Source organism: Cetorhinus maximus, chromosome 21, assembly GCF_964194155.1.
Source record: "Cetorhinus maximus chromosome 21, sCetMax3.hap1.1, whole genome shotgun sequence".
NCBI lineage: Eukaryota > Metazoa > Chordata > Chondrichthyes > Lamniformes > Cetorhinidae > Cetorhinus > Cetorhinus maximus.
The window spans coordinates 104,762-128,569 of NC_135899.1; the positions used below are offsets into that span (position 1 = coordinate 104,762).

The window sequence follows — 23,808 nt, forward strand, 5'->3', positions numbered from 1 at the left end:
ACGGAAGCCTCATCCGGAGGTGGGAGTCCTGTCATTTCCCTTGGATGAGGTTTCACCCACCGATCAGCATCAAATTCTGGCTCTAGTCTCCTACTGGTCACCAGACAGGCTTTATGCTCAGTTAGACTGAACTTTGCAGAAAGCATTCACACTTCCCCAATCCTGATTTAAAAACACATTGCTGTGCATTGCAAGAAACCTCTACCTTCCACACTAATAAGAAACCTGGACACACTCACTTTTGATCGTCAATTGGAAGAAGCTGCTGGCTCTTGCAAAGGGATTTTCCACCAAGCAGGTGTAGGTGCCGGAATCTGACTGTTGTGCCATATTAATGATCAAAGTTCTGTTATTATCGATCAAGCTAAAGCGCTTATCCAGAAATTTGATTCCTGCTGCAAACCACGTGATAGACTGGACTTTAGTTGACACGGTGCAGGTCAACGCGATAACACTGTTTTCCCTGTTGGAATTACTGGATATGTGGGGCCTGAGAAGATCATCTAGGGAGAGATGGAACAGCTGATTTTAATATTATGAGGAGAATGGGTAACTCACATGGCTTGTTGGTGGTTTGGTTTCCACTTTAAATACTAGTTTGATTTCTCTTCAGTTCACATGTGGCCTGTTCTGGATTGGGGAAGTCCCCTACTACTTAGGAGTGACTTGGGTCTAATCCCAGTAGCTTTCTTCAAAAACACCTTTATTTATACAGCAGTCCATTCTAGGCAAGTACATCTCTCTCTTGTGCAGACAGTTCCATCTTCTCTTCAGTTTCCTGCACATGACTGCTGATGTCACTATTACACCATCACATACATTACTACTTCATTACCATAACTATTAACCCGTTATTTTACATCTCCTCAGGTATAATCTCAACTTTCTTAATAGCAATCTCAAACCCTTTTCTTAAACTTTTTCTATTAGCAGCATCTTCCCTGCAGGTCTGAGCTTCCCAGGTTCAGTCTATGCAATGCTTTCCCTGACCTTGTTCTTGTCCCTCATCGTTTGCTGACTGGGTCACCATTCTGCAGCTAACTGATGTAGTCTTCATTTCATATTCCCAGGGCTTGTGATATTCAAACTCATTAGTTCTTGCAGCCTCCAGTGGTTTTATCACTTTTCAGTTTCTCCTGAATGTACCAGGTGGAGTTGGAATGAGATAGGGAAGGGTTGGTTTGTTTGTTTAATAACTGTGCCTTCAGACTTTTGATCTCTAATCCATGCTTTCGGACCTGTTACTAACATTGCTGAAGTCTTCAGAAAGGGGTTTCCCTTCCCACCATCTGAACAGTCCCCCCCGGTGCCATTTCACACCCCATAGAGCATTCACTGGCTTCAGACAGGACTGTCACCTCAGGAAGTCCCGCCTCAGGGAGCTGCAGGCTAATCTGAACAGGACTGGGACTGCGTGCAGTCCCCACAGCCCAAGTCCCAGGATTCGAGGGACAAGTACGTTTTGGTGGTCTCAGGGTGGGGTGGTAGGTGAGGACTGGGGAGATGGACTTAGGGGGTTTGGGGTGTCAGTCAAGTGGCCAGGAAGGCGGGGAGGGGGAGGCAATTGCCTTGCTGCTGAACTTCCCCTGCTAGCCTGAAAATTGAGACTGGGCAGAAAGCAGCCCTTAAATCGTCAAGAATTGGCCACTTAAAGCCTCAATTGGGGCAAGGGCAGAGGGTAGAGGGCCTCGCCCATCCCAGGGCATAATCGCGGAGAGGTCGGGAATCCAACAGGAAGTCCATCTGACAAATGTAACGCTCACCCCGCTGACAAACCCTGTCTCCCAACACCCACCCACCCCTTTCCCAGGGGAGAACATACAATTCTGCCCATTCTCCCGCCTTCCTCCTTGAATTGCACACTTGGATTTACAGAACTGCTTGAAATGTCCTTTCTGCAATGGAAACACTGCGCCCCCTGCTGGGCAGTCCTGCCTTCTTTGCTGCTTTTTAGCGACATCGGGCAGGATTGTGCCCTTGATGGGCGGGCGGGCGGGCAGCCAATCGCTGTCGCCGAAACGGGCCCTGCCACCCGACGGGAAGCGCTATGCGCTCCCTGTGCAGGCGGGGGGGGGGGGGGATTCCCCCACTGTCAGAGAGCATGCGCGCGAAAGCGCTGCCTCGGAGTGCACCGAAAGGCTGGCAAATATTACAAACAGAACAATTAAACATTCATTAACATGTCCCCCTCATGTGAAAATATCACACAGGATGGGACATGTTAATCAAATGAACAAAAACTTTAGTAAACGTTTTAAAACCGCCAGTGGATGAGGTTTGTAAAAACAATCTCCTACCCGCCTGCCCGTTGGGCCTGTGGTCCGAGCCGAAGTTCGCACGGGCCCCACGAGATCCTCGATGATTGACAAGTTAAGGGCCTTAACGATGCCTTTAATGAATGGCGGGCGTGCGTCCCGCTGCATAGCGCACCAGCCGACTGACATATCACGATGCCGCGTGGTGACGTTTGAAGTGCTGGTGTCCGGGCTCCGCCACCCACACGCCAGCCAGAAGATTCTGCCCACAGTGTGGGGCACTTTCAAATGGCTGCTGCAGGGTTTGCCGCTTTCTCTTTTGAGGGGCTTTTGATTGGGCGGGGCTGCCACCTTCGGGCCCAAACCACTAACAAGTTCATCCGAAGCTTTGGTATTTCCACAGATTAAGACCTGATTTTGCTCCCTAAATTTGGCCTGTCTAACGTATTGAACCATTTGTTCGAGTGTTAGGTCATCTTTTGACTGCAAAAGATCTGACAGCTTTTCATCGTAGACGCTGACAACAATGTGAACACAAATAAGTTTATCTTTCAATAACTGGCTAGTTTATCCAGGTCTGTAAGGAACAATTCAATGGATTCCACTGGCCTCTGGGATCTCTCATTGAATTGTGCTCACTCAATTACCAGGTTTGATTTTGAGCTGAAGTATTCATCAAATGCTTTCAAGTTGGTTTCCAAATCTGCATATATCTCTTCTACCTCCTGTCTCAGGAGGACATCATCACCAGCAAAGCCCACTGCCTACAGGAACGTACTAACCTGGTGTTTCTGCTCTTTTGCATGCAAGCCTGATTCTGCTCCATACCTCAGGAGTGTCTTTTTCCACAACTCCCAACGCTGGCCTCTTTGTGGACCTTCAAGGTTTGCAAACTCGAGGCTGCAGAAGGAGCAGTGACTGCTCAACTGGTACTGACACCGCTCTCAATTCTCAGTGTGCCTCTCACTAAGGTAAGTCCTCTGATTCTTCCTTTGAAGAAGTCTTCTCCCCATGGGTGTTCCGTCAATGGCACCAAACTGTTGTTAGATTGGTGTCACCATTGCTGCTGCCATGGTTTGTGATTTGGTTTCCTCTTTAAATGCTATTTGGATGCCTCTTTGGGTAACTTGTGACCAGTTCTGGATTGGGAAGTTTTCTCACTACATATGAGTGACTTGGGTCTAACTCTGGTAGGTTACTTCCAAATTCCTTTATTTACACTATAATACGTCCTAAACTTCCAGGTAAGTACATCTCTCTCTTGTACAGACTGTTCCATCTTCTCTTAGTCTCTTGCACATGGCTGCTGATGTCACTGTTACACCATGATACACATCATTATCTCATTACCATAACTATTAACCAGTTATTCTACAATCCCTCCCACATCCACAACCTGGGACTGAAGCTGAACATTGGAGGATAATGAGGTGTATGGACTCAAGCACAGTCAGTGAGTCTCAATAAAGATGGCTCAGGGGACACAAACCAGCAATCTCACTCCGAAATGGCTGGGTGCTGCTGGGTCCCTGGGCTGGTTTGAACCTGTGGGTGATTAATGCTGACACTGTGCACAGGGCTGGGCAGACTGCTTCCATCTTCAGCAATGCCTCATCTCTCAACAATCACTCTGGAAAGAAACATTCCAATGATTCTGATAAAAGGTCATAGATTTGAAAGGTGAACTCTGTTTCTCTCTCCACAGATGCTGCAGAGTATTTCCGGCATTTTCTGCTTTTATTTCAGATTACCAGTATCTGTCGTATTTTGTATTAGAATAAGTGGATTGTGAGTTATCAAGGAAGCCATTTTAAGTTTAATGGCTTCCTGCAGCCATTTCACAATCCATGTAAACATAGAAACATCGGAACAAAGGAGTTAGGAGTGTGAGTAGGCCCCTCAAGCCTGCTCCACCATTAGATGATAGCTGATCTTCTACCTCAAAGCCATTTCCCACACTATCCCCATATTCCATAGCACTATGGGGTAGAGAATTCCAAGAGTTCACCACCCTCTAAATGAAGAAATTCCTCCTCATTTCAGTCCTAAATGCCTACCTCTTATTCTGAGATGGTGTCCCCTGGTTCCAGCACCTCACCCCCACACACCCCTACAACCTGGGGAAACATCATTTCTGCATCTACCCTGTTGAGAAAGTAAGAATTTGTGTTTCAATGAGATCACCTTTATTCTTCTAAAGTCTAGAGAATATCAGCCCAGCCTCCCCAATGTCTCCCCAATCCAGGGATCAGTCTGGTGAACCTTCATTGCACTCCCTCAATGGCAGTTAGTATATCCTTACTTTGTTAAGGAGAGCAAAACTCTACACATTACTCCAGGTGAAGTCTTACCAAGAATCTATACAATTGCAGCAAGACTTCTTTACTCCTCTACTCAAATCCTCTTGCAATAAAGGCTAACATACCATTTACCTTCCTAATTCCTGTACCTGCATGTTAGCTTCAGTGACTTATGAACAAGGACACCCAGGTCCCTTTGGACATCAACACTTCCCAACCTCTCACCATTTAAGAAATACTCGCATTTCTGCTTTTCCTACCAAAGTGGATAGCTTCACACTTTCCCACATTATATTCCATTTTCCATGTTCTTGCCTGTAGTATAAAGGGTTAACAAATGGGATATGCTATGATGTAGATGACGAATGTGACATTGACATCAGTCAGTCATGTGTTACACTCTCTCTCAAGACAGAGGTTGGAATACCATGCCTAGGAGCAGCATGCCTACTCTACAGCCTACAGTCTGTCTACTAACCAAGTATCACAACTAGAGTCAAAGATAGAAGGACCATCTCAGAACATTGCCCATTCAATTAGAGTATCTAAATCCTCCTGAAGCCTCTTTGTCTTCTCCTCACAATTCTCATTCCCACCTAATTTTGTGCAATTAGCAAACCTGGAAAAATTACATTGGTCCCCACATCTAAATCATTGCTATAAATTGTGAATACCTGGGATGCAAGCACTAACCCTTGACTAGTCACAGTCTGCCAATCTGAGAATGACCCATTAATTCCTACTCTGTTTTATGTCCATTAACCAATTCTTAATTCATGCCAGTAGATTATCCCCAATCCCATGTGTTCTAAGGTGAAGGGGGAGGGTGATAAGGCAGAGGTCATGGTACATGTTGGTATCAATGACATAGGCAGAAAGAGGGATGAGGTCTTGCATCAAGAATTCAGGGAGTTAGGCAGTAGACTGAAAAGCAAAACCTCTCGGGTTGTAATCTCTGGATTACTCCCAGTGCCACGTGCCAGCGAGCTCAGAAATAGGAGAATAGCGCAGATGAATACGTTGGTGCAGGAGGGAGGGTTTTAGATTCCTGGATCACTGGGACTGTTTCTGGGGAAGGTGGTACCTGTACAAGTGGGACAGTCTACATCTGAACCAGAGCGGGACTAACATGCTTGCGGGCGGGTTTGCTAGTGCTGTTGGGAGGAGTTTAAACTAATTCGGCAGGGGGCGGGGACACAGAATGTTAGCAGAATAGGGACACATCATAATACAGTAAAACAATCAAGTCAGAGGGAGTACAGCTGCATTAAGTTTTAAGGGAGTAAGGCAAGGTTGGATGGCCTCTACTTTAATGCCAGGAGTATTACAGGTAAAACAGATGAGTTAAGGGTGAGGATTAACACGTGGAATTGTGGTATAGTAGCCATCACAGAGATGTGGTTGAGGGAGGGGCAGGATTGGCAGCTCAACATTCTGGGATATAGAATCTTCAGGTGAGACAGGGGAGGGGGTAAAAGAGGAGGAGGTGTTGCATTATTAGTTAAGGAGTCAGTTACTGCAGTAAGGAGAGATGATATGTTGGAGGGGGCATCGAATGAAGCTTTGTGGATAGAGCTTAGGAATAAAAAAGGGGCAGCCACATTGTTAGGTGTTTATTATAGGCCCCCATATAGTCAGTGGGAAACTGAGGAGCAAATATGTGCACAATTTGTGGAGGTGTGTAAAAACAATAACAATAGGGTAATTATATTAGGTGATTTCAACTTTCCCAACATTAATTGGGATAGACAGTGTTAAGGGCTTGGATGGAGTGGATTTCTTGAAATGTGTACAGGAGAACTTTTTAAGGTCAATATGTATGAGTCCAACAAGGGACAGCGCAGTGCTGGACCTAATTCTGGGGAATCCAGCCGGGCAGGTTGCTGAGGTGGTGGTGGTGGTGGGGTAGCATTATAGTGGTAGTGACCACAACCAGGGAAAGAGTAAGGCCTATAAGGGACCAAGGGGGCAATCTATGGAGCCAGAGGACTTCGCTAGAGTGTTGAATGAATACTTCACATCTGTCTTCAACCAAGAGAATGAGGATGAAGGTATCAAAATGGGTAGAGAGACTGTGAGGTTCTTAAGCAAATGGATATAGGGAGTGACAAGATATTGGAGGTATTGGCAGGCTTAAAAGTGGACAAATCTCCAGGTCTGGATGATTTGTGTCCCAGACTGCTGAGGGAGGCAAGGGAGGAGATTGCAGGTGCTCAGACCCAAATTTTTAATTCCTCTCTGGCCACAGGGGAGATGCCAGAGGACTGGAGAACAGCTAATGTGGTTCCGCTATTTAAGAAGGGTTGTAGAGATAAGCCAGGGAACCACAGGCCAGTGAGTCTCACGTCAGTGGTAGGGAAACTATTGGAGAAAATTCTGAAGGAGAGTTTCTATCTCCACTTGGAGAGGCAAGGTTTGATCAGGGATAGTCAGCATGGCTTTGTCAGAGGGAGGTCATGCCTAACAAATTTGATTGAATTTTTTGAGGAGGTGACCAGGTCTGTAGATGAGGGTAGTGCTGTTGATGTAGTTTATATGGGTTTCAGCAAAGCCTTTGACAAGTTCCCACATGGGAGACTTATAAAGAAGGCAAATGCACATGGGACACAGGGTAATTTGATAAGGTGGATTCAAAATTGGCTTAGTTGTAGGAGGCAGAGGGTTATGACAGAAGGATGCTTTTGTGACTGGAAGCCAGTGTCCAGTGGCGTACCACAGGGATCTGTGCTCAGTCCCCTATTATTTGTCATTCATATAAACAACATAGATGGCTATGTGGGGGGTAGGATTAGTAAGTTTGCGGATGACACAAAGATTGGCCGGGTGGTTAACAGTGAGCTTGAGTGTCTTGGGCTACAGGAAGATATAGACGGGATGGTCAAATGGGCAGATAAGTGGCAGATGGAATTTAACCCTGAAAAGTGTGAGGTGATACACTTTGGAAGGAGTAATTTGACAAGAAAGAATTCAATGAACAGCATGACACTAGGAAGTTCTGAGGAATAAAGGGGCCTTGGCGTGTGTGTCCATAGATCTCTGAAGGTGGAGGGGCATGTTAGTGGGGTGGTGAAAAAAGCATATAGGACACTTGCCTTTATCAATCGAGGCATAGATTAGAAAAGTAGGGAGGTTATGTGGGAGTTGTATAGAACCTTGGTGAGGCCACAGCTGGAGTACTGTGTGCAGTTCTGGTCGCCACATTATAGGAAGGATGTGATTGCACTGGAGGGGGTGCAGAGGAGATTCACCAGGATGTTGCCTGGGATGAAACATTTAAGTTATGAAGAGAGGTTGGATAGACTTGGGTTATTTTCATTGGAGCAGAGAAGACTGAGGGGCGACCTGATTGAGGTGTACAAGATTGAAGGGCATGGACAGGGTGGATAGGGAGCAGCTGTTTCCCTTAGTTGAAGGGTCAGTCACAAGGGGACATAATTTCAAGGTGAGGGGCAGGAGGTTTAGGGTGGGGGGGGGGAAGGATGTGAGGAACAACATTTTTACCCAGAGGGTGGTGACGGTCTGGAACGTGTTGCCTGGGAGAGTGGTGGAGGCGGGTTGCCTCACATCCTTTAAAAAAAGTACCTGGATGAGCACTTGGCCCATACCCTGAATGTTATGACGTGCCAAGTGCTGGTAAATGAGATTAGGTATGTAGGTAGGTAGGTCAGGTGTTTCTCATGTGTCGGTGCAGACTCGATGGGCTGAAGGGCCTCTTCTGCACTCTGCGATTCTGTGAACGCTGTAATGGAGTCAGGAGCTGAGTGGCCCTGGCAGAACCCAAACTGGGCCTCAGTGAGCAGGTTATTGCTAAGCAAGTGCCGCTTGATAGCACTGTTGATAATCCCTTCCATTACTTTACTGATGATGGAGAGTAGATTGATGGGGTGATAATTGGCCGGGTTGGATTTGCCCTGCTTCTCGTATACAGGACATACCTGGGCAATTTTCCACATATTCGGATAGATGCCAGTGTTGCAGATGTCACTTGGCTAGTTTGGCTAGGGGCACGGCCAGTTCTGGAGCACATGTTTTCAGTGCTATTGCCAGGGCCCATAACCTTTGCAGTATCCAGTGCCTTTAGCCGTTTCTTGATATCATGTGGAGTGAATCGAATTGGCTGAAGACTGGCATCTGTGATGCTGGGGACCTCCAGAGGAGGCCGAGATGGATCATCCACTTGGCACTTCTGGCTGAAGATTGTAACAAATGCCTCAGCCGTATCTTTTGCACTAACGTGCTGGGCTCCTCCATCATTGAGGAGGGGGATATTTGTGGAGCCTCTTTCTCCAGTGAGATGTTTAATCATCCTCCACCATTCATGACTGGTTGTGGCAGGACTGCAGAGCTTAGATCTGATCCATTGGTTGTGGGATCGCTTAGCTCTGTCTGTCTATCACTTGCTGCTTATGCTATTTGGCACGCAAGTAGTCCTGGGTTATAGCTTCACCAGGTTTGTACCTCATTTTTAGGTATGCCTGGTGCTGCTCCTGGCATGCCCTCCTGCACTCTTCATTGAACCAGGGTTGATCCCCTGGCTTGATGGTAATGGTAGAGTGGGGGATATGCCGGGCCATGAGGTTACAGATTGTGTTCGAGTACAATTCTGCTGCTACTGATGGCCTACAGCACCTCATGGATGCCCAGTCTGGAGTTGCTAGATCTGTTTGAAATCTATCCCATTTAGCACGGTGGTAGTGCCAAACACAACATGATGGAGGGGATCCTCAATGTGAAGGTGGGACTTCATCTCCACAAGGTGGTCACTCCGACTGCTACTGTCGTGGACAGATGCATTTGCAGCAGGCAAAGGATGAGGATGAGGTCTCTTGTTGGTTCCCTAATCACCTGCCGCAGCCCCAGTCTAGCAGCTATGTCCTTTAGGACTTGGTCAGCTCGGTCAGTAGTGGTGCCACTGAAGCACTCTTGGTGCTAGACATTGAAGTCCCCCACCCAGAGTACATTCTGCATCCTTGCCACTCTCAGTGCTTCCTCCCAAGTGATGTTCAACATGGAGAAGCACTGATTCATCAGTTGAGTGGGGGTGGTATGTGCTAATCAGCAGGAGGTTTCCTTGTCCATGTTTGACCTGATGCTATGAGACTTCATGAGGTCCAGAATTGATGCGGAGGTCTCCCAGGGCAACTCCCACCTGACTGTGTACTACTGTGCTATCACCTCTGCTTGGTCTGTCCTGCCCATGGAACAGGACAAACCCAGGGATGGTGGTGTCTGGAACATTGTCTGTAAGGTATGATTCCGTGAGGATGACTATGTCAGGCTGTTGCTTGACTAGTCTATTAGGCAGCTCTCCCAATTTTGGCACTAGCACCCCGCTGTTTTTAAGGAGGACTTTGCAGGGTCGATAGGCTCAGTTTGCCATTGTCGTTCTCGGTGCCTAGGGCAATGCTCGGTGAACTGTCCAGTTTCATTCCTTTTTTTGTAACTTTGTAGCAGTTTGTTACAACGGAGTGGCTTGCTAGGGCCATTTCTGAGTCAATTACATGTCGGCCAGACCAGGTAAGGACAGCAGATTTCCTTCCCTGAAGGGCATTGGTGTCTTTGTCACATGTGTCTTTTATTGTAGTGTGGTGTGTTTGACCACTGTTTGCCTGTTAATTCACATGTACCTCAATGGTAGAGTATAAGACTGAAAATTGTTTGTTTAATCTATACCTTTCTGACCTTGTAGAGTTTATTTTTGTTTGTTCAAAAACTGTAGAATCTTATTGATTTTTCTGTAGCAAAAGTCTTGAATCTCAAACTTTGTCTACTTTAAACAAACCATTGATCCCTCACTAAATCACACCAAAACCTTGGCGGGCTGGGCCAGGATCATAACACTGTCAATAAGGATTTTCCCTTTAACTTACCATCTGATAGTCCTCTCTTACCTTATAGAGAGAAAGTCTTGCTTGAACTTAAAGGAATTGATGGTGAATTGGTCAATTGTAATTCTATGTTTTAATCATTTAATAAACCCACGAAAAAATCCTGCAGTACAGGGGACATGAAAATCTGCAATTTTCCTCAATACCCTATGTTTAGAGATAAAAAACTAACGATTGCTACAACTGATGGCTATCATGTGTCTTTGCTGGGAAATGATGGTCCCTATGATGAACTGCCTGCCAATACTCAGTATACAATAACAACTGTACTTATATAGCATCTTTAAACGTAATGAAACATCCTAAGACATTTGACACAGACATAAAACAAAATATGACAGTGACCTACATTAATGGAAATTAGATTAGATGACCGACAGTTTGCTTAAAGAGCAAGGTTACAAGGAATGTCTTAAAAGGAGGAAAGGGACGGAGATGTGAAGAGGTGTATGGAGGAAATTCCAGAGCTTACAGCCCAGGCAGCTGAAGGCACGGCCACCAATGGTGAAGTGATTAAAATCAGCAATGCTCAAGAGGCCAGAATTAGAGGAGTGTAGTTATCTTGGAGGGATGAAGGGCTGGAGGAGATGAGAGAGATAGGGAGGGGGGCAGAGTCATGGAGGGATTTGAAAATAAGGATAAGCATTTTAGAATCAAAGGAGAGGGTGGTGATGGGTAAATGAGAAATGGCACGAGTTAGGATATGGACAGCAGAGCTTCGAATGATCTCAAGTTTATGGAGAGATAGGATGTGGGACGCCGACAAGGAGTGTATCAGTATAGTTGTGCCTGGAGGTAACAAAGGCATAAATGAGGGTTCCAGCAGCAGATGAGCTGAGACAAGGACAGAGTCAGGTGATCTCACCTAGGAAGTAGGCGATGGTGATGGTGCAGATGTGTGATTGAAAGCTCATCTCAGGGTCAGGTATGACACTTTGTGATCCGGCTGGTTCAGCCTCAGAGTTGCCGGGGGAGAGGGATGGAGCGGGTGGTGAAGGAGCAGAGTTTATGAGGAGGACTGATGAGGCTTTAGTCTTCCCAATATTTAATTGGAGGAAATTTCTGCTCATCCAGAACTGGATGCTGGATATGAAATCTGACAATTTAGAGACAGTGGAGGGGGTATTTGTGGAGACAGGTGAAGGAAAAGGCGGTGGAGTTGCATTGCTGGTTAAAGAGGAAATTAACAATAGTGAGGGAAGATACTAGCTGCGATGATGTGGAATCTGTATGGGTAGAGCTGAGAAACACTAAGGGGTAAAAAACATTAGTGGGGATTGTATATAGACCCCCAAACTGTAGTGGTGATGCTGGGAATGGCATTAAACAGGAAATTAGAGACGCATGCAATAAAGGAACATCCGTAATTATGGGTGACTTTAATCTGCATATAGATTGGGCAAATCAAATTAGTAACAATACCCTAGAGGAGGAATTCCTGGAGTGTATACAGGATGTTTTTCAGGACCAATACGTTGAGGAACCAACAGAGAACAGGCAATCCTAGGCTGGGTATTGTGTAATGAGAAAGGAATAATTGGCAATCTAGTTGTGCGAGGCCCCTTGGGGATGAGCGACCATAATATGATAGAATTCTTCATCAGGATGGAGAGTGACGTCGTTGATTCTGAGACTTGGGTCCTGAATCTTACTAAAGGAAACTACGATGGTATGAGGTGCGAGTTGGCTATGATGGATTGGGAAACGTTACTTAAAGGGATGACAGTGGATAGGCAATGGCAAACATTCAAAGAGCGCATGATGAACTGCAACAATTGTTTATTCCTGTCTGGCACAAAAGTAAAACAGGAAAGGTGGCCAAACCATGGCTTACAAGGGAAATTAGGGATAGTATTAGATGCAAGGAAGAGGCATACAAATTGGCCAGAAAAAACAACAGACCTGAAGGTTGGGAGCAGTTTGGAATTCAGCAAAGGAGGACCAAGGGATTGATTAAGAAGGGGAAAATAGAGTACAAGAGTAAGCTTGCAGGGAACATAAAAACTGACTGTAAAAGTTTCTATAGGTATGTGAAGAGAAAAAGATTGGTGAAGAGAAACGTAGGTCCCTTACAGTCAGAAACAGGGGAATTTATAATGGGGAACAAAGAAATGGCTGACTAACTAAATACATTCAAACTAAATCTTCACAAAGGAGGACACTAATAACATACCAGAAATGTTGGGGAACACAGGGTTTAGTGAGAGGGAGGAACTGAAAGAAATCAGTATTAGTAGGGAAATGGTGTTGGGGAAATTGATGGGATTGAAGGCCGATAAATCCCCAGGACCTGATAATGTACATCCCAGAGTACTTACAGAAGTGGCCCTAGAAATAGTGGATGCATTGGTGGTCATCTTCCGAGATTCTATAGACTCTGGAACATTAACTACCCTCCAATCTGTAGGAAACGTAACCAAACTATTTTTAAAAAAAAGAGGGGGGGGGGCGGGTGTGTGTGTGTGTGTGTTTGGGGGGGTGTGGGTAGGGTAGGTAGAAAGAAAACAGGGAATTATAGACCAGTCAGCCTGACGTCGGTAGTGGGGAAAATTCTAGAGTCCATTATAAAAGGTTTAATAGCTGAGCACTTAGAAAACAGTGGCAGAATCGGATAGAGTCAACATGGATTTATGAAAGGGAAATCATGCTTGACAAATCTACTGGAATTTTTCGATGTTGTAACTAGTAGAGTTGATGAGGGGGAGCCAGTGGATGTGGTTTATTTGGACTTTCAGAAGGCTTTCGACAAAGTCCGACATAAGAGATTGGCGTGTAAAATTAAAGCGCATGGGACTAGGGGTAGTGTATTGAGATGGATAGAAAACTGGTTGGCAGACAGGAAACAAAGTGTAGGAATAAACAGGTCTTTTTCCGAATGGCAGGCAGTGACTAGTGGGGTACCGCAGTGATTGGTGCTGGGACCCCAGTTATTCACAATGTATATTAATGATTTAGATGAGGGAACTAAATGTAATATCTCCAAATTTGCAGATGACACAAAGCTGGGTGGGTGAGCTGTGAGGAGGATGCAGAGATGCTTCCGTGTGATTTGGACAAACTGAGTGAGTGGGCAAATGCATGGCAGATGCAGTATAATGTGGATAAATGTGAGGTTATCTACTTTGGTAGCAAAAACAGAAAGGCAGGTTATTATCTGAATGGCTATAAATTGAGAGAGGGGAATGTGCAACCCTGGGTGTCCTTGTACACCAGTCGCTGAAGGTAAGCATGCAGGTGCAGCAGGCGGTAAAGAAGGCAAATGCTATGTTGGCCTTCATAGCCAGAGGATTTGAGTACAGGAACAGGGATGTCTTGCTGCAATTGTACAGGGCCTTGATGAGACCACACCTGGAATATTGTGCACAGTTTTGGTCTTCTTATCTGAGGAAGGATGTACTTGCTATAAAGGGAGTGCAGCGAAGGTTTACCAGACTGATTCCTGGGATGGTGGGACAGACATAGGAGAGATTAAGTTGGTTCAGATTATATTCGCTGGAGTTCAGAAGAATGAGGAGGGGGGGGGGGATCTCATAGAAACCTATAAAATTCTAACAGGACTAGATAGGGTAGATGCAGGAAGGATGTTCCCGATGGTGGGGGAGTCCAGAACCAGGGGTCACAGTCTGAGGATACGGGGTAGACCGTTTAGGACTAAGATGAGGAGAAATTTCTTCAGAGAATGGTGAGCCTGTGGAATTCGCTGCCACAAAGTAGTTGAGGGCAAAACTTTGTATGTTTGTTTTCAAGAAGGAGTTAGATATAGCTCTTGGGGTGAAAGGGATCAAAGGATATGGGGAGAAAGTGGGAGCAGGCTATTGAGTTGGATGATCAGCCATGATCATAATGAATGGCGGAGCAGGCTCGAAGGGCCAAATGGCCTACTCCTGCTCCTAGTTTCTATGTTTCTATGATACCTCTCTGTTGGTATTATATCCCTGTATAGCAAACTACTTCAGGACAGGAGAGGTAAAGGGGCAGATCTTACTCAACAAATAATCAAATAGGCAGATTTACTGTACTTACTGAAAACTGAGAGTTCCACATGTTTTAAGGTGATATTGCTATCAGTCACAATTAAATTGTAGATCCCAGTATCAGCTTCCTTAACTTCAAGTAGCACAAAGGTCTGAGCAGCTGCATAAGAGAGAATTCGGTCTTGGTATGCAGGGGTGGCTTCACCTCGGGGAGCACCTCCAGCTATTAAATAGTTTACTATATTTGCATTGTGATGGTTAGAGAAAACCCAAGATACCGTTGGATATTGCGAAGGATCGTTTGGTCCACTGAATCTAACATTATTTCCTACAATAACCATCATCTTGATCGGCTCTGAAACAGAAGGAAAGTACATTATATGGAATCATTGCAGAAACAACAGTGGATGAGATTACTGGGCCCAGGGTCATTGTTAATCAGCAGTACAGACTGGACACGTCTCAGGAGCTGTTACTGGGATGGCACCGGATCCTTACTGAGTCCCCATCACTATCTACACTAGATAAACACTTGTTCTGACAGAACCATACATGGATTAGCAACACATGATCATTGTTGGTAAAAGATTCCAGAATGGGATTTAATATAAAAGAATTCCATTTGAAGATATGACAACAATTAAATTATATGAGCAATTAGAGAATACAGGAGCTTGGAATACCGATTCCTGTCCCTGATGACACCTACAAAATAAATAAAAAGTGGATGAATGAAGCCCTTGTTTGACCCGATTCCATCAAATATCATTGGGTCTAGAGGCAATGGTCAGGATTGCCAGGGTCACTCCCTCAGGCTATGCCCTTGGGCAGCCATTTCTGGTGGGTCTGCCCTGCTAGTGGAAACTGGAAACACGCAGTGATGGAAACACTGGCTGTTGGGGTTTGAGTCAGGAGTCACTATGGCACAGTTGGAGGCCATTCAGCTCAAAATTGTGCCAGTTCAACAGTTCTGTTGAAGGTTCATTCGGACTCGAAACGTTAACTGTGCTCCTCTCCACAGATGCTGCCAGACCTGCTGAGTTTTTCCAGGTATTTTTGATTTTGTTTTGGATTTCCAGCATCCGCAGTTTTTTGCTTTTATCTTATTGGCTGACACTTGTTGGAGATGGTCATTCTTGCCACACAAGAGAATCCAACCATTGCCCGTACAATGTCTTTACCATCACTGAATCCCCCACTATCAACATCCTGGGGGTTACCATTGACCAGAAACTGAACTGGACTAGCCATACAAATACTGTGGCTACAAGAGCAGGTCAGAGGCTAGGAATCCTGTGACAAGTAACTCACCTCCTGACTCCCCAAAGCCTATCCACCATCGACAAGACACAAGTCAGGAGTGTGATGGAATACTCCCCACTTGCCTGGATGAGTGTAGCTCCAACAACACACAAGCTTAACACCGTCCAGGACAAAGCAGCCCCACTTGATTGGCACCCCATCCACAAACATTCACTCCCTCCACCACCGACACACAGTAGCAGCAGTGTGTGTACCATCGACAAGATGCACTGCAGGAATTCACCAAGGCTCCTTAGACAGCACCTTCCAAACCCACGACCACTACCATCTAGAAGGACGAGGGCAGCAGATGCAAGGAAACGCCATGACCCGCAAGTTCCCTCCAAGTCACTCACCATCCTGATTTGGGCAAGAACTTCACATCTCGTGGACAGGTGCACACATGACCCAGAACAGACGTGAAATAGTGAGAGATGAAAATCGGGTGAGCATCCAGACGTCATCCTGCACACGAGTGATCTTCAGGTCAGTGGGTGTGTGGGTGTCGGAGCTGCGCCTACCAACAATTAAAGGCCATTAAAAAAGCAATTGATCTGGATTTTGTTGTCTGCGTGATTTTGCACTCGTTGCATGGGCAAAACATGCAGCCCACAGCGAAAACTCATGCGATGGTGGGATAAAAAAGGGTCAGCATTATCATGTGAGCAGTTTAGGAGATAGTTTGCTGCTGGTTGCTTATTTGAACTGGAAAGCTTCATCTCTTTTCTGAGCTTCATTCTGAGCATTTCTAGGCTTCATTTCAGGACTCGATCCCCAAGGCCCCTGGAGGATTTTGACCATGTGGACACTTCCGGGTATCAGCCTTCTGTTACCCTGATAACAGAGATTGGGCTCTCCGCTAACAGCACATCTTTCCCCTCCCTCCTCAAGAGAAGGGAAAGAGGCCAGGTGTCCAAACACAGCTTCCAGGGGAGGGACCTGTGGGACAAGGGCTGCAGGACCACCAAAGTGTCCAAGGCAGAAGAAGCCTCTATCCTGCTGCCAGGGTTTACAGGCAGCAATGCACCTCGGACATATTGAGGTAGCTGCAATGCCGAAGAAGGCTCCGCCACTCCAGGAGACAGTGACCTCTGTTTGTCATATGATTGGGCCAGAGATCAGCTCTGACTGTGGGTGGACACCCTATGCTAGTGGTTCTGAGATTCACAGGGGCTCTCAACTTCTCTGCTTCTGCCTCTTTCCAGGGCTCAGTGGGGGATCTGTGTGGCATGTCCCAATCAGCCGTCCACAGTTGCATCAAGCTGGTGACAGACGCTCTTCAGACAGGTATTGACATTCATTCATTTCTGTACAGACGAGGCCAGCCAGGCTGAGTGAGCTAGAAGCTTTGCAGTGATTGCTGGGTTCCCCCTGCTTCCAGGGTACAATCGACTGCATGTGTGGCCATCAAGGGGCCAACGGATCAGCAGGTGCCTTTGTCAACAGGAAGGGCTTCCACTCCATGAACGTGCAGATAGTGTGTGACCACAAGATGCTGGTCCTGCGAGTCTGTGCAAGGTACCCAGGCAGCTCCGATGACACTTACATCCTCAGGCACTCGCAGGTGCCAAGGCTGTTCACTGCTCCAGCCCAATTGGATGGATGGCTGCTGGGTGACAAGGGCTATCCCTTGAAAAGGTTGCTCATGATGCCTCTCCGCCACTCGTGAACAAAGTCAGAGCAGTGTTATATTAGGAGTCATGCCTCCACAAGGTTTCTCTCCATCACCACCACCAGTCCTCTGCACTTCTGATGCCTGAACCGTTCAGGGGGAGCAGTACAATACCCTCCAGAGTGGGTGTCACTAATGGTGGTTACATGCCGTGCTCTCCACAATCTGGCACTGGCAAGATAGAACCCACTGGAGGAAGAGGACCTTGAGGTAGCTCCACAGAAGATGAATCCGGCGGTGAGTAAGAGGAGCCTAGTAAGGACTTTTAGGCAGTCCTTTGGATTCTTCAAGAGGTAGGAACACCTTGATCCAACACTCCTTCAGCTAGGCTACCAAAGATCTGCTTCACCTCATGTTAGGGCTGCCGCTTCCATCCTGGATGTTTAAAATGACCCTTCCTTGGAACCCAAAGTCCACTCAGTGCCTGTGCAATAAAGTTTGGAGCCACTCACATCCAGCATGAGATACTGGCATGCCCTGCACCTACAAAACAAGTGAAACATACTCAGGCCCTTAAGTTAAAAGCAAAATTTATATCATGATGGCACTAATCGAATGAAGATAATATATGGTGTTAATGGTCATTGCAGCCTTATCAGAAGCCACGGATACTGGTGGAAGGGCAGAGGAGCTACTGTCATTGAGTGCTGAGGAGCCTACGGAGATAACAAGCAGCACGTGTGCTGTGAGGTGCCTCTGGATGCCCCTGCTTGCTGGGATACTGGGTGCCCCGTGCATCTCCCACACTGGCACTGACCACCTGAGGTCATTGCCTGCATGAGGGCTTGCGGGTTTGAGCACAACCCCAGGAGCCCCCGATTCGGTCCCTGGAGCTCCCTCTCCATCAGAGTTGCCACTCGCTCAATGGAGGAGCCAGTGCGCTCGGCCACGAGGGTCAACACAGTGCTCATGCTCTGCAGGGACTACACCAAGAAACGCCATGGTGCATACCCTCCTCTGTCAGATCGTCCTGGGCATCCAGCATCTGTCGCCTAATGGACGACTCCAGGGGCTCATCTGCCTTCGACTTAGCATCGGCCAGATCCCCAGCAGTCCTCTGACTGCCGGCACCCTGGGCACACTCTGCCTGCACCTCAAGCAGGTAGGAAGTGCCCTCACGGCTATGCACTGACATTCTAGCCCACTCAGGTGCTGGTATGTGCACTGGTGCCTGGTTCAGAGAGCAGGTGTGATGCAGGTGCAGTTGAAGCCTCTGGTGAAGGAGTCCTGTGTTCGTGGGCGAGCTGGCTATTCTAGGGGAGAACAATGTCATGTCATTAGTTTAAAGTCATCACACTGTATGCCAGGTGCCCTGGTGAGACGATGGAGGTCAGCAGCATGATGCCATTATCTTTCAATGGTCAATGGGGACTCAGGTTTGAGGCTCCCATCAATGAAGTGACTACCCAAGAATGTTTGCACAATCTGCCACTCTCACCTCTGTGCACTGCACTCTTCCCTTCGTCAGAGACCCCTGCCTCTCTAGGACTGGCTGGCTGAGGTGGGTGGCGACTCTCCAGCTCCAAGGTGTCCATCTCGTGCCTCCTCAGAATGAGGTGGTTTGGGGGGGCTCTGCCTGTTTTAGTTCATTGGCTGGCGTTATGGCTTCTCTTCTCCCGAAAGGGCAAAGGAGTATCAATTTGTCCACTCTCTACCTGCAGCCCCACTGCAGCCTGGCAAACCCCATCCCAGGGCACCTTGCAGGGCACATCAGAGTCATGGTCCTCAACCCGTGAGGCACTCAGACCAAGTGGCCAGGACTCACCCCCTTGACCTGTTAGTGACAGTTGGCACTCTAACAGGGCAGGGGGCAGGGTATGGCCAGCCCTTGACACTTCACCACACTGATCCATGCCAACATGGTACTCACACTTGCTGAGCGAAGCAGACTGTTTAACCTTTTGCGGCACTGCACCCATGTGCGCCACACAACGTCACGACTGCTGACCTCTGCTGCCACCTCCTCCATTGCTTTTTTGGTCAGGTGCTGTGGCTCCTCCAGCCATCCCTGGTATTAGAGTGTCCCGCCTAACACCAACCTCCTCCACAAGGACCGTGAGGTAACTCATCTGAGAAACGGGGGCTGAATGCCCACACAACTTGCCTTCCCGCCTGATGTTTCCAGCCTCTGGTGAGGCCATTGTTCCAATCACCAGACCGGATGCAAAGATTCTCCCCTGGCAGCCTTCAGGGAGCTGCCTCCTGGTTTCAAAGCACCTGCCGGGTCACCATTGGACCCAGCACTCCACATCCACTGCCCCCGACCAACCATTGAGAACCTCATCCAGCCAAGTTACGTTTGCTACGTGACCAGGAACGAATTCACATCTGCTTCCACTCCTGCCAACTTGATGTGCACACCAAGCATTAAATTCAGGCCTTGGAAACGTATTGCCATTCCTTCACTGTCACTGGGTCAAAATCCGGGAACTCTCCCAAACAGCACTGTGGGTGCACCTACACCATGTAGACTGATGCAGTTAAAGAAGGCAGCTCACCACCACTTTCAAGGGGAATTAAGGATGGGCAATAAATGCTAGCCCAGCCAGCGAAGCCCACATCCCCCAATCAAATAAATAGAAAAACCCTTGTTGTAGTACACTGTGCCCACCAGGATGGAAGAACACTCCAGTTGGCCTTCCATCTTCCAAGCTTGACCTCATACACAACGCTGCTGTTCATATCCTGGCCCACACCAAGTCTCGCCGAGTTGCTGACCTACACTGGATCGCAGATCCACCAACGCCTTAAATTCAACATCCAATCCAGTGTTCAAATCCCTTCATTCCCTTACCTCTGCCTATCTCTAAGCTCCTCCACCTGTACACCTCCAGGAGAACTGTGATCCTCCAATCTATTCTCTTATCCATTCCTGATTTTAACCACTCCACAATCAGAGGCTATTCCTTCAGCTGCCTCAGCCCCCAAGCTCTGGAATTCACTCCCTAAACTTCTCTCTAAGAGACCATTTAAACCCTCCTGGCCACCTATCCTAATATCCCCATATAGGACTGTGTCTCATGACCATTGCAGCTGAATACAACACTGTCTACAGTCACCTGCATTCATCCCTTGTATAATCCACTGAATACTTTTCACCAAGCCTTACAGCTTGGCTTTTATTTCCTGATGCTTTTTAGTAGAGAGCCTCCTCCAATACTAGCTTTAAATACACACAGATGAATCAGTTTTACCTGGTGACTCACTCAGGTGATTCTGTGTTGTGAGAAACGCAAAGAAAAAATGAATCTTCATTTCACTCCAGATTATCCAGTATATTCAACTAAGATCAAAAAACACATCAACAGTAATCTTGAGAAACAGGCACTGGTTGGAGGGATGATATATTGTCAGAGACGACAGCTCAAGACCCAATCATCTTATTCCATTGGCAGAATTCTGCTGGAGCTGACACTCAACTTGCCGATATCCAGACAGGGAGATACTGCAATTAGCATCAGGACCTACAGAGAGAGAAACAATGTGGATCATTCACAGAGCCCAGAGAGAGATGGTCACATAAGACATAGGAGCAGAAATTAGGCCATTCGGCCCATCGAGTCTGCTCCACCATTCAATCATGACTGATAAGTTTCTCAACCCCATTCTCCCGCCTTCTCCCCTTAACCTTTGATCCCCTTACCAATCAAGAACCTATCTATCTCAGTCTTAAATACACTCAATGACCTGGCCTCCACAGCCTTCCCATGAGAGAGAGGGATAGTGGCAGCCTGGACACAGAATTGGCTGAATGCTAGCAAGCAGAGAGCAATGGTTAATGGATGTTTTTCATGCAGGGAGAAGCTTTGTAGTGGAATTCTCCAGAGGTCAGAGGTCAGTGTTGGGACCCTTGCTTTTCCTGATATTTATTAATGACCGAGAACTTGGTGTACAGGATACAATTTCAAAGTTTGCGGATGATTTGAAACTTGGAAGCTTCTTGAACTGTGGAGGAGGACGTTGTAGAATTTCAAAAAGGGCAAAGACAAATTGGTGGAATTGGCAGAGTTTGGCAGATGGATTTCATTTTGGAGAATTGTGAACTGGTTCATTTTGGTAGGAAGAACATGGAGACATTATAAAATAAAGGTCCAATTCTAAAGGGGGATCAGGGGCAGAGGCTCATGGTTGGTGTCTGTGTGACCGATTTAATTGAATTAGAGTCAGATACACTGCAAGGTTGAAATTACAAAGATTTAGGTGTAAAGCAGACTTTTGAAATGAAGATGGACAAGCGATGATGAGGATTCTACAGAGCAATAAATGCTGGCCCAGCCAGTGAAATCCACATCCCATGAATGAATTTTAAAAAAGGGTGCAATAAATGGGGAGTTGTTCGATTTTCAAAAGGATGTTTACAACTGACAAGGTAAATAGGGCAAGGTTATTAGGATTATTTTTCCCCAAAAGGAAAGAAGCTATATTGACAACATGAAAGATTTTTATATTATGGGAAAATTACATTTCTGAAGACATGTACAATAGGATTTTACACATTAAAAGAGAGAAATATGGAAGGCTATGTAGGGGTGTGGCATGTAAAATCTTGAAAGGTACATCATGTGGAACAGACATGGAGGAAGCCTCGAGCAGAATTTTGCAGAACTCTGCAGTGTCCAGTAACTAAAGTTGTTTTGAGCCTTTGGAATTCCACTGTCAGTGGGTGCTTGTGATAACCTTGCTGGATTGCTTATTTGAATTTCAAACCTATTTTGGACTGTTGCCTTAAAGGAGTGTGTAGTTGGAGTCAGGTTAATTAGGAATGTTGGGATTCGTTGTAATCGAATAACTGTAATCTTGTGTCTGTATTTGAATTCTTATAATGTTTTAATTTCATTTTTAAAATCTCTAAAATTAGTGGACTCTACTTTAAATTTAGTGCACAAATCTCCTCATAATAAATACAAATTCCAAAACTGTTGCGATATCGTGGCCCAGTTTCCCTTTGGATTTGGTCTGCCTGGCACATATCAGCCACATCACAAAATATGTGCATAAGTCATTAAAGGCAGCAGGACAGGCTGAGAGAGCAGTTAATGAAGCAGGCAGTATCTTAGGCTTTATTAATAGGGGCATAGTCTACAAGAACAAGTTGTATTTGTATAAGACACTGGTTCAGCCTCAGCTGGAGTACTGCATCCAGTTCTGGTCATCACAATGTAGGAAGGATGTGACGGCATTGGAGAGAGTGCAGAAAAGATTGACAAGAATGGTTCCAAGAATGAGCAAATTCAGAACATAGATTGGAGAAGTTAGGACTGTTTTCCATGAGAAAAAGCAGCTGAGAGGAGATTTGATTGAAATATTCAAAATCACAAGGGGTCAGGGAGAATTTGTTCCCACTCAGTGAAAGGCAACTGAAAAAGTGTCAAAAAAGCCTCTTTTTGAATTTTTTTTAAAAAACTGACTAGAAATTTGGTACTTCACAAAACGGACAGCAAACTGTTTTAAAATGCAAGGCCACCTCCCAAGGTGCAAAAGCAAAAAGGAAGGGAAGGAGGCATTTCAGAGGAACCTACAATCATCAAAACCCATTAAGGAAGAGGTTAAAAATGCAAAGTGCTGAATTTTAATCAACAGTAGACAACAGGAACTGCTAACCAGTGCCAGATGCACCCAACAGACACGCAAACAACCAGGCATGCACTCACCCCCCAACATGGAGAACTAAATAAACTCATCTCCTGTTGGTTCCTACGACCTTGAAGTGGGTCAAAAATTTCAAAGATGACAGATCAAATGTGATTACTTGTTCTCTGACTGCAAGACATGTTAATTGAATTCCTATTTGGGCACTGATAGGTGGTTTTTAAGAACTGGTTTTGCCAAGCCAGGCACAGAAGTCATCTGAAAAAACTGAAGGGAGCAGTAAGGAATCTCTCAAGTTAAGAAAGGGCCTCTCTGTACAGTATAAAAATCCAACCCAAGAGGTAGTGCCCATGCATCAGAGAAAACCTTGGAGAACCCCAATTTCTGGGAGACAGATCAATTAAGAGAAAGGAAACTGTCCAGCAAAGTGCAATTACCTGGATTAAATTCAACTCCAGGATTTTAAAGGGAACCAGCTCACTTCAAATAGCTGCAATGTTCAACAATCTATGCTGCAAATACAAGCAAAGGCATTAATTGCATGCTCTTAACTTCTAATGAAAGTATAATCACTTTCCTAATGTTTTTCTGGTTTATTGTGAAGTAGGCTTATGGGGGTAAGTATAGTTGGGCCTGAGTGATTTAATTACATTTGTAGTCAGGTAGACTGCAAGTTTGAAATCATAAATAGCTCATGGATGCTGGCATAGGTGTGAAGGGAATTTGTATTTTTAGATACGTGAAGAGATGTGGGTTTCAAAGGGATCTTAGTTTACAATTAGCCAGATCAGCAAGGCTAATGAATGTTTATTTCCCTCCTCACAAAAG

The 23,808-nt window shown here is 46.1% G+C and overlaps 1 protein-coding gene across 1 annotated transcript; it reads right to left on the minus strand.

Annotated features, from left to right (window-relative positions):
• Window positions 1-239: 239 nt before the first annotated feature.
• On the minus strand, window positions 240-20,850 carry LOC144695483 (cell adhesion molecule CEACAM7-like; the record flags this gene model as incomplete). Its single annotated transcript, XM_078566361.1, has 3 exons — window positions 20,586-20,850; window positions 14,467-14,772; window positions 240-503 (listed from the first exon to the last, which is right to left on the minus strand). Coding segments are annotated over exons 1-3 (631 nt in total), but the record flags the coding sequence as incomplete, so codon positions are not given.
• Between the last annotated feature and the right edge of the window lie 2,958 nt (window positions 20,851-23,808).